Source organism: Nannizzia gypsea, genomic scaffold (assembly GCF_000150975.2).
Source record: "Nannizzia gypsea CBS 118893 supercont1.9 genomic scaffold, whole genome shotgun sequence".
In the NCBI taxonomy this organism is placed as follows: Eukaryota; Fungi; Ascomycota; class Eurotiomycetes; order Onygenales; family Arthrodermataceae; genus Nannizzia; species Nannizzia gypsea.
In genome coordinates, this window is record NW_003345193.1 from 763,528 (window position 1) to 774,860 (window position 11,333).

Below are 11,333 nucleotides of genomic sequence, written 5' to 3' on the forward strand. Positions count from 1 at the left end.
TCTTCTACGCCATCAGGCCCACCGCCTCCGTAAGTTACAGTAGACTTGCCAGAATATACTCGCAAGAATGAGCAAATCGTCGAAGTCTTCGTGCCAACGGTATCAGGTAACTTATTAAAAACGGATAATGATAACTAGCATGGTCGCTATCTTCCGCCATACCCACTCATTTTTCGCATCTATCTTTTAAGAATTTTTAAGAATTTTAAAATAGTTATTTACTTAGTCTTTTATAATATAATAATATATCTTTTAAAGACTTAATAAATTAATAGATAATAAGTTTAATACCCTAGATATAGGATTTAATAATTAGTTAGGTGTTGTTGTGATATATTTATTTCTATTAAAATATTTCCTTTGAACTGCCAATCCATTTGAACTGGGAGTTACCCCCGAAAAATGAGTGGGTGACTCAACCAGGGTGCTATTTAAGCCTTTGTGTGATCACGGGCACTTTGTTAGTCTCCTAACCCCCTTATCCTTTGAGAATAGGGCTTCATAGTCTAAGCTTCCATTAAGCTTAAGGAGATCCCTATCTCCCCAGTTCTTATAAAAGAATGTGACGTGCTTATCTAGTAGGCTTCTCCTAAGCCCTTCTATAGGAGCACATCAAAGAGTTAATATCTGGTACCCTCATAAGCTTAAGGAAGAAGGCCTAGTTATCTTCCCCGACTTTACCTGTGTGAGGACCGCGGTCTGCGTTTTCTGCAAGCCCCGTTGTTAAATATATATACCTAGGTAAGCAACTACCATGTCTATCATATAGATATATATCACTATGTCGTAACTATGTTTTTTATCTATAGGCATCAATCATCAATGGAAAAGAGACAAGATCATCTAAGTATCCGGGGGGCAGCTAGTACTCCAGAGCACCGCCGATGTGCGACCAGAACTCCTGGACGAGCTCGCGCTGGCCCTGGCCCTCTGGAGAGCCCCTGACGGCGAGGTATCGTCTGGAGTCGAGTTTTGCCCGCCACTGGCCCGGGTTTCCGTCGACCATGATCCCGCCGGCTTCAGCCAGTATGATCCAGCCGGCGCAGACGTCCCAGGCCCAGCAGCCGCCCTCCCAGTAGAGATCCAGCACGCCCGAAGCCACGGCACACAGGTTCAGGGCAGCCGAACCCATGCTGCGCATCGAGTGAACCATCGCGCCGCCTTGCTCCTTCGACTTGCCCAAGCTCTCAAACGTACGCAGCTTGACCTCCCAGTTTGGCCCCGAGCGGTCTGAGCCCCATTCTACGGCTACCAGAGCACTACTGAGTCCCATGAGTGGCTCGACGTCGTCCCCTCGAAGCGGTAGTTTGCGAGTGCGGTTCATGAATGCTCCACGGCCCCTGACGGCGCTGTAGAGCGTGCTGGTGAAAGGGTTGAAGACAACGCCGACGACGGGCTGCCGGTCGATGGCAAAGCCGAGCGAGATGCAGGCAGAGGGGAAGCCGTGGACGAAGTTGGCGGTGCCGTCTATCGGGTCTACGACGAAGGTTGGCTCGCCTGTCAACGGCTTCGAGGGGTCATACGTCTCTTCCCCCATGAATCTAGATGCTCTTCAGTCAGTACCTTGACTGTTTATATATAAGGTAGTTATGTTTGTTTTGATGTAGATAAGAGGGTAGACGCACTGGTAGTGAGGGTACTTTGTACGCAGGGCCTCTGAGACGACAGCCTCGACGGCGCGGTCTGTCTCTGTCACCAGGTCGGAGCCTGTCCCAGCCATTAGTACTTCAAAGTAGCCTATGGCCGGGAGAGAGAAAGCCTCGAGTCGTCTTACTGTTCTTCTTCGAACCAACGCCGTTGATGAGCGGGTGGGCGCTGGTGATCATCTCGCCCGCTTTGCTGGCCAGGTCGACCAGAAAGTCGTGAATCTCAGCCAGGTCGGGCGTCTCGGCCATCTTGACTGCCTATCTGCCTAACTATCTGGATGTCTGTCTGTCTAGATGGTTCTCAGTTGATGGCAGCAGGATCTCGATGATAAGAAGGGGGGAAATAGTTATAGAGGCAATTGACAGTTAAATATTATAAGTAGTTTTAACTGGCTATGACGCTGGCCAAGATGCTCTCTTTTTTCTTTTGCTCTCTTGAGTTCAAATATCTAACCTGGGTAACTAGGTACCTAGTACTTTTTGATAGGCAATGAATGGACTGTCAACCTTTATATAACTATACACCAGAGCCATCAGCACCATGATATCCCGCAACTCATAGAATAATGCAGAGACGATGGAGGTGCCAGCTAGTCTCAAACTAGGCTATGTCCAATGTTTTTTGCCTCTTGGAGTGTTTAAATCATCGATCAATGACGCAAAGACAAACTACGATTTAACGTTGCCACAACTATTGCTTAGCTGTATATAAAGAGCTGATGGCCCCTTCTTGACTGCCCATTACTGAAATCCACTCTGTAGTAGTTATCCAGTGTATCACTTACACCATATCTATCAAACATGTCTTCTACGCCATCAGACCCGCCGCCTCCGTATAGTAGATTTCCAGAACATGCTCGGAGGAATGAGAGAGAATCAGGTCATCGAAGTTTTCGTGCCAATGGTAGCAGGTATGTCGTCGCTTCTTTTTCTAGCTGGTTTAGTTAGTTACGCTTGCCTCGCCCCAGAACTCCCCGAAGTGTGCCTTCCTAAGTCTGGTGAAGGCATCCTCAGACTCCCTTTTATTTTTCATAAACAACCAAAGACAACAAAAAAAAACAACCAACAACAACATCACAACATCCACGATAACGACGATACCAAAGGAGCTCAACCATACTCAAAACTCGAACAATACCCAAAACTCAAACAATAACTAACTGGGCACTCAACATGTTATATTTCTATATCATCCATGCTACTCTGATTGCGTTAAGTCTTTACTCAATCCAACCGTTCTGCCCGACGTAATATTAACCCTACATCCTTCTATCAGTTGTGGTATACTAATGATCTGTTTTTATAATTAGATGCACTATAAACTCTTTCAAGTCGTTCACTTTCGGATACAAGAGAAAAGGAGAAGATGGCATGTAAGTATATGTTATATAAAAGGTATTCTTATATGAGGTATACTAATGCTCCAGCACTAGTCGTACACTCGAAATAATCAATGAAATACTCGTTACCTTACAGACGATGTCAACTACCCTAACCGAAATCAAAGAAACACTCGCCAAAAGAGATGATGGGGGCCGAAATACACGCAATTGAGAATGGACTCGACGGATGCTACTCAACATTATTATTACTCTTTGTATAATTTACCCTACTCTATCCATTACCGTACAAATCAAATACTCTTCTTGTGAACTTTCTTACTGTGCATCAATTAAATATTATCCATTTTAATAACTATCATGTAGTCGGATGGTTAACGAGTGGTTGATAGGAGGCGTGAGCAAGAAGCAGACGACGAAGCTTATGCTGTTCAGCTCCAGTACGCACTCGCCCTTGAAATGAACCCTGACTTAAATAGGCCATGAACGAATAGATATCCTTGATATCTAGAGAGCCTAGATACTGCCCGTGATCACACCAAGACTTAGCACCCTGGTTGAGTCACAAACCAAAACACGAAGGCTTCAGCAAAACAATAAATATCTGCCGAGATGGGCATTCCACGTCTCAAAGGGCACCTTCTACGGTACGAAGAAGCCGTCTGGCTGGGGCAAACAGCGCCTCAGGACCAGGAAAATACCCGAAGCATCGCCTCTGTGGTTATCGATGGTCCTGCGCTGGTCTACCATGTCTACTACTGCCTCATGGCGGCCATGGAGCAACATCTCAACCCCTTCTCTGCTCAGCCTGCTAGCGACGAGGTGAGCGTTGGAGTCATGAAGATGCTGCTCTATCTCCGTGCTGTCGGTGTCACCGTGTATGTACTTATATACCCGGTTGACATACCTGCCGGCCTGGCCTGGGTTAACTAAATCTAAATAACAGAGAGAAAATCTACTTTGATGGAGCCCTTCCGCCGTCAAAGCGGGAAATACGCCTGGAGAGGATGGCAAAGCTCGCCTCGAAGCTGCAGCAAGTTTGTCATGCAAAGAAGCGTGGGTTTAAGAGCGGCACTGTGGCAGGAGGCCGGCCATCGCTCGACACTAAGCTGCTCTTCAGCCGTCGCTTGGTAAATCCCAAGTTCTACACCTTGCCCGATAACCCCTTCATGGTTGCTACTGTTGCCGAGGACTTGAAGTACCGGTGGGACTGGCAATCCATCGAGTGCTACCACAGCTTCAACGGCACCGAGGGAACCCACAGCCCCTTGTTTCCATGGGCAGATATAACAGAGGTCGTCTTGGGAGAGGCGGATCTCTTCTGCGCTGAAACTGCGAGAGATCGAGGCTCTGCGGTACTAACAGGAGACTCAGACCTTGCTATACATGATCTTGGGCCGGACGGCTCTGTTGTGTTTTTAGAGTCCATCGAGATGTACGAGATCCCAGGTACCGGCGAAAGGCAATCGAAAATACCATCCTTTGGCGTGCGAGGAAAAGAAATCCGCCCTTCCAAAATTGCCAGTCAACTAGGCATCAGAAACCTTCTGAGAGTGGGATACGAAATAAAGCTGGACCCATATGTGAAGTGGTCAGCCATTTCAAAGCTGTGTCGGGCCGCTGAGAAGAGATTAGGAGTGAGTTCGTCTTACGGTGAGTTTCTAGCTGAATACAACGCTCGCCCTTTTTCAATGAAGGACAGTGATAGGAGCAACGAGTTTCCTCTTTTGGACTCCAAGGTCTCAGAGCTGGTAGCTCAATATTATCACCCAAGCTTCGCTCCAGATGGGAGCCGGTTGTACTCCTATCTGCCCGTGATGACAGAAAACTATGACCGGAGGTGTGCCTGGGTTGAATGCAATAATATCAGAACTATTGCATACTCTATATTCAATCTATCCTTCCCAAGGGATAGGAGAAGAGATACTGTCCTCGAGCATGCACGGAGAGGCCAGAGAATAGCTCCAACTGTCATCACTTTACTGGACGAGGGTGCCCTTGCCACAGCTGCTAAGGAGCTGCTCGAACAGATACGGTCTGTTCGCCTCTCGTTCGAGGACAAAAACATATACTCCTGGATACCCTACATTCTATATCACATTTATTCAGGCATGGAACACTTCAGTCTTCCCAAAGCAGGCACCATAATCGAGTTTTTCCAATTTAGCTACACGGGAGATTCTCTAACGTGGGATGACCTCCATCTGCGGGCTCAGATATTGTGTACACTCTATTCTCTACGCATGCTCAAACAGTTTCTACACGTTTCACTGTTCCAGGGCGATGCTAGAGTCCGAAGTATGGGAGAGCCGCTCTTTGATGTGTTAGCTGCGCTCCCGCCGTTGCACGCATTATCTGAGGCCGGCATATCACTCAACTCTCGTACAGAAGAAGACGGGCATATTTTAGCTGATACTATCGATGCCCTATTTGACCGCCTAGCCAGTAGTCAAACGCAGGCAGTGGAAGTAGACCTGGTGCGACGGAAGGAATCCGAAGATAATAAAACCGATACACAGGCCAGCTGTCTAAACCGTAAGAAGAGGAAGAGAGAGAAGAAGACGGCAAACCCTCCAGCGTTAATGCGGAGGCGACAAGTCTCTAGCAGTAATATGTATGATATTCTGCAAAGTACCTCTGACCCTCACCCTCAATGAGTCGAACTTGGCCATATGAACTACATCCAACTACACTAAGGCATTAACATATCGATAGAAGTCTTGTTGAAAAACTGTTGAAATATGCTCTGATATAGGGCTTGGAAAAGTATTACAATAACAAATATCGCGATAACTACGGGTTGCCAAAGAGAGTTTCAAGATACTACCAGTCTGAAAGCCTTCCGGAAAAAACTTGACAGAGGTGTAATCTGGCGACACCGACCTAAACACCACGCACCGCTGGTTATAGAAGGGTTAGGTGAATAAGGGAAAGTGTAAATAATTAGCTAGTTTAGTGAGACGGTGCCCGTATGGCTAATTGGTAGCTGGACGGTGTAGAGAAATTTATTTATGTATATTTAAATAACTAACTACCTAATATGGGGTGGGTTCAGCCGCAGTGTTTTGATATTTATTTAACCAGCTAGTTAACCATCCACTAAATATGTAACTAAATAAAAAATATTCTACAGCGACTACCAACGCCAACACATATCATCACCAGATATATATATATATATATACCAGGATGCAAGAGGCCGCGCAGGGACAGGTAGATGGAGTCCCCTCTACCGCCAGGTTCTCTTCAGATTACTTTGAATGGCAGACTCAGGACGCGCACTCGAAAGTGCCGGCAGACAGCATCGTCACCATAATACAAGGCACAGAATCAAACCAACAGGAGGAAGACAGCCTGCTCTACGTCAAGCATGATGAAGACGGGAAATCCGCCCGTCTAGAGACACTGAAACTGTCTGGCCTCTCATCCTTGACCAGATACCCGTCCTTCTGCCATGGCCGGCCTTCTCATCTCGCAGCCGGCGTCCGGCTTCATGTCATCGTCTCGAGACTGTCCGGCACTCAGAAAGCCTCGTCTTTCTTCCAGCAGGCAGTCAAGCCGTTGCTCTCGCGGCTGAAGCTAGACGGCAGCTATACGGTCCATGAAACTGAGTCGGCGGAGACGATCACTCGCCTGGCAAGGACCGTCTTCCTCCCCCAGGCGCTGGCCGGAGTTCAGCAGACAATCATCCTTATGTCTGGTGATGGCGGCCTTGTCGACCTTATACGCGTCCTATCGGAAGCTCCATGGGGTTCTTCTTCTACCTCTATGCTTGTCAGACCCGTTGTCTGCCTTGTTCCGATGGGAACGGGCAACGGGCTGGCCAATTCTACGGGTCTGCTGGCTGACTCTACCCTGGGGCTGTCAAATCTGGTACGAGGCTCACCCGCAGACCTCCCAGCCTTCTGTGTGAGATTCCCGCCTGGCTCAATGTATGTGACGGATGAAGGACGAGGGAGAGAGCCAGTGGCCTCGACGGGAGAGCGGGCAGATGTATACGGGGTGGTGGTCGTGAGCTGGGGTCTCCATGCTTCGTTGGTGGCAGACAGTGATACCGCTGAGTACAGGCGGTTCGGGGTCGACAGGTTCAAGATGGCTGCCCAGGAACTGCTTCAGCCCGCAGACGGAAGTGCCTCTCATAGCTACTCCGGTTCCGTTATCCTCGTTAAAGCTGACGGGGAAGAAGAAGTGGTCGACAGGCCATCGCATATGTATGTGCTCATTACGCTGGCCTCGCAGCTTGAAAAGGGGTTTACCATCTCGCCCGCCTCAGCACCGCTTGAAAAACAGCTGCGCATCGTGCACTTTGGCCCCGTATCACCAGAGAGAGCCGGCGAACTGATGGCACTGGCCTACCAGGGCGGCAAGCACGTTAACCAGCCAGAGGTTGCCTACGCCGCCGTCGAGGCCGTCAGGATTCGGGTGCAGGAGCTGGACGAGCGCTGGCGAAGGGTCTGTGTCGACGGGAGGATCATCCTGCTGCCTGACACTGCCCTCGGATCCGAAACCAGTCAAGATGAAGCCATCCAAATTCGACTTTCGCAACGCAAGTTTTGCCAGCTGGTGACGTAATTGATATTCACGTCTTGTCACCTTCGTTGCGTACTCTGTCATAAAATACGTGTAATACAGTTTCGCAGCCTCACCTTATCTAGTTAACTATCAAAATACGATGAACGAACGACGAAGAGAAACAAACAAACTGCCCAGAAAAGCAGACAATTGGAAGATTTGAGCTCGAGCGCAGACAGACAAGTGCGAGAGCAGATGCTGGTGACTCCCCGGACGTACTCGCTCTCGCAGACTCCCAGCAACGGCGTCTCCCTCTCGCCTGAAGACCATCCGACCTTTCGTACCCTGCGTGGCTGGAGTGTGCCTCCTGCTGAGACCCGGCGGGCAGCGGAGATGCTGCTCGTCCACCAGGCCGGCAGCCTCAAGGTTGGCGAGGTAGCGAGGTATGTTACTGCTGATCCACGGGAGAAGCCGTACTGACTGTTGTAGGTACACCCTGACCTATACGCCCTCGGCGGACCGCATCCTGCCCACGCCCGCACAGCTCTATGTCAAGCTCCGCAACACCGCCGCCACTCCGCTGCGTGCTGCCTACCTTCACGGCCCCTATGCGCTACACGTCTCTTGCCGTCCAGCTGCCTTTGATCCCAACTGCAAGTTTGACCAACATGAAGCCGACGGCCTGCCGCAGTTTGAGCCCAACCTGAAGCCGGGAGGAGCTTGGGATGCCGTCATACAAGTACCCGAACATGTCCGGACTTCGTCTGCTGCGTCTTCCACAACGGGTGTGACCTGGATAATAGAGATATCGTCGGAGATCATCTTTTCCTCTACGGCTTCGGTACAGTACGAGCTTCTGGTGGGCCGTGATGCTGCTTCTATCGAGCTGGGAGCTCCCACCATGGCCAACTTGCCTCCTCCCGGCCAGCTTCGAGACCATGTCATACCGGGGCCCTTGAAGAAACAGCAGCGTGAAAGACCAGGCCGAGTGCCAGGAGTATATTCAGAATCTATTAAGCTACGGGTAGATGACACCACCAGCTTGTGGAATCTGCCGCCTTTCCCTTCTTCGACAGAGAGTAGTAGCAATATCTCTACCTCGGATAGTCCGGAGGGAGTTTCTTCTCCTCCACAAGATCAGCCGAAGAAGAAACGCAAGAAGATACATTTTGTTCTCCTGACGCATGGACTACATAGTAACCTTGGTGCTGATATGCTCTACCTCAAGGAGAGCATCGATGCTGCCGCAAAGCATGCCCGAGAAGAGGCTAGAAAACGAAAGAAAAATCCAAATAATGCGGATTCTACTGAAAATGACGAAGATGACGAGGAAGATGTGATTGTCAGAGGATTCCCTGGAAACGCAGTGAGGACAGAACGTGGCATCCAATACCTGGGCAAGCGGCTGGCAAAGTACATTCAGCTCATGACATACCCGGACCAGCCATATCTCCCACTAAAGTCCAAGAACAAGCTCAGACGGCCACAGGCTCGCCGGATGCTTGGAGATAATGAAAACCAGAATTGTCGACAGAGAGAGTATGCCTATCAGGTCACTAGCATCAGCTTTGTAGGCCACTCTCTCGGCGGCCTCGTTCAGACATATGCCATTGCATATATACAGAAACACTGCCCAGATTTTTTTAACTACATCAGACCTGTCAATTTCGTCGCCTTCGCTTCTCCTTTCCTCGGCCTCAGCAATGAAAACCCCATGTATGTTAAGTTCGCCCTCGACTTTGGACTCGTTGGTCGGACGGGTCAGGATCTCGGCCTGGCGTGGAACGCTCCTTCGAAGGTCCGCAGTGGATGGGAAGCCATGATAGGAGGATTGGGAAGTGATGCCAATCGTACTCAGGCCCAGGACCCGGGATCAAAGCCACTTCTCCGTGTCCTGCCCAGTGGGGCTGCCCATGAAGTGCTGAAACGATTCAGGAATCGTACCATATATTCCAATGTTGTCAACGATGGCATCGTCCCCCTACGTACATCCTGCCTTCTCTTCCTTGATTGGAGAGGCCTCGAAAGGGTAGAGAAAGCAAGGCGTGAGAATGGACTTGTCGGAACTGTAGCTGAATGGGGATGGGCCCAACTGACCGGGCTCAACTCAAGTGCGCGCGCTGTTGCCCGTGCCCCTGGATTGGCAGAAGACAAGGCCCAGGAGAGTAGTAGCAAAACGGACGCTCAGTCTCCTCGCTTAACATCCCGTCCAGCCAGCGGAGAGAGCTCACCTGGACTGCCCCTTGCCGGTCAGTACTTGCAGACAGAAAGTGACCCGGCCCTAGCTTCGCCGCAGAGGTTAAGTCCAACCAGCCCGCCTACGTCTCCTGCATCTCCCGGCCCCGTCAACAGCTTCTTCTCCTTTTTTCGACCGCAAAAGAAGAATAAGGGCCAGAAGATATACAAACGGTCGCAGACTCTCCATGTTGAAACACCAGGCAAAGAGACCGCACCCACGAGTAAGCCTGAATTGACTTCGGCTCCAGTGAGAAAGGCCCTTGTCCGGGGCGACTCGCTGTATGATGATGAAGACGGTTGGTATACCCCCCCAAGGACGACCATCCTCGAGTCAGCCGGCGACGTACTTAGCCCGCCCCTACCTCCGCTTGAGTACCTTATAGACCCGTCCTCACGACCTAGAACTATTTTCCACGATCGGGTCTACCACCCTGATGATATCCCTCCCCCTCCACCAACGAGGCCTCGAACTATCTTCCGCTCGTCAAGTAATAATATCAGCCGAAGTGCCTCAATGGAGCATCCTGCCTCACCGTCAGGTGCCGCTGAGAGTAGCAAAACACCCACAGAACTTCCTCAGAAGGGCAGCAGTGGCATGAAAGTAGAGGAGAAGATTGCACGGGCTTACCATCGTGATCTCACATGGCGGAAAGTCCTTGTCCGCCTAGAACCGGATGCCCATAACAATATTATCGTCCGCCGCATGTTTGCTAATGCCTATGGCTGGCCCGTTGTCAAGCATTTCGTTGATACTCACTTTGGCTATACTGCCTCTGCCCGTGAATCAGACGATCAAGAGTCTCGAGAGGATAGGGCAAAGCCGATGAATGAGCCAGCAACTGATCAGGGAGAAGAAGTTATGGGCCAGCATGATTTACCACGTTGCCAGACATCGCCGAATATTATACAGGATAACGCACCCTCGAGCCCCAGCGGCAAGAAATCCCTCGAGCCCCAGTCAGATTCCCCGCCGCAAATGCAGAATAGTCCAAGATTAGAGCTGAATGAGCCTACACCACCGCTTGAGCGAAATTTGAGTAGTCTGAGCGTGAACTCAAAGACTTCGCAGACTGACTCTGCCAAATGGACGGATACATACCTCGAAGACGACGGTCATGACGATGAGTCTGCTGAAGATGATATTGAGCATTACAAGAAACATGACGGCATTCGAGCTTCAGACTACTTAGAAGCTAGCACTCCAAGGCTGGGCAGCTCGGAAGCTCAATCGCCCGTATCATAACTGGTGCACTAATTTTGCAGGCGTCTATTCAATTCTAACATACCACATTTTAAGTTTAATAATTCTGTAGCCCTTCTCATCGCCATGGATAGGTCGCGCGTGCATTGGATAGGACAATGACATGAATATCTTTAACTGTTCCGTTTTCTGTTTCACTTCTACTCTGTTATACTTCCCGCTGTATATAGAGGACTGTGTATATATTGAGTCATATGGTCTAAGCAATATATAAGGTAGATATATTAAATAGTGCCATTATACTGTGTACGTTACTAGCGACATTGCAGAAACTATGCTACAAATTTTGTACCGCTAGTAACTCATCCCCTAATTCCTTCGTGTCTGGGTAAATCT

The 11,333-nt window shown here is 49.7% G+C and overlaps 3 protein-coding genes across 3 annotated transcripts; 2 read left to right on the top strand and 1 right to left on the bottom strand.

Moving 5' to 3' along the window:
- Positions 1–862: 862 nt before the first annotated feature.
- On the bottom strand, positions 863–1,895 carry MGYG_08537 (inositol monophosphatase 2; the record flags this gene model as incomplete). The annotated part of the gene is made up of 3 exons (XM_003169580.1): positions 863–1,541; positions 1,626–1,707; positions 1,775–1,895. 3 exons carry the CDS (start codon positions 1,893–1,895, stop codon positions 863–865), a joined length of 882 nt encoding a protein of 293 aa, XP_003169628.1.
- Positions 1,896–3,598: 1,703 nt separating this feature from the next.
- MGYG_08538 (hypothetical protein) lies at positions 3,599–5,643 on the top strand (the record flags this gene model as incomplete). Its single annotated transcript, XM_003169581.1, has 2 exons — positions 3,599–3,864; positions 3,933–5,643. 2 exons carry the CDS (start codon positions 3,599–3,601, stop codon positions 5,641–5,643), a joined length of 1,977 nt encoding a protein of 658 aa, XP_003169629.1.
- Positions 5,644–6,175: 532 nt separating this feature from the next.
- On the top strand, positions 6,176–10,979 carry MGYG_08539 (glycogen synthase kinase mutation revertant; the record flags this gene model as incomplete). The annotated part of the gene is made up of 3 exons (XM_003169582.1): positions 6,176–7,554; positions 7,705–7,941; positions 7,988–10,979. The coding sequence occupies 3 exons, from the start codon at positions 6,176–6,178 to the stop codon at positions 10,977–10,979; spliced, it is 4,608 nt and encodes a 1,535-aa protein (XP_003169630.1).
- Positions 10,980–11,333: the final 354 nt, after the last annotated feature.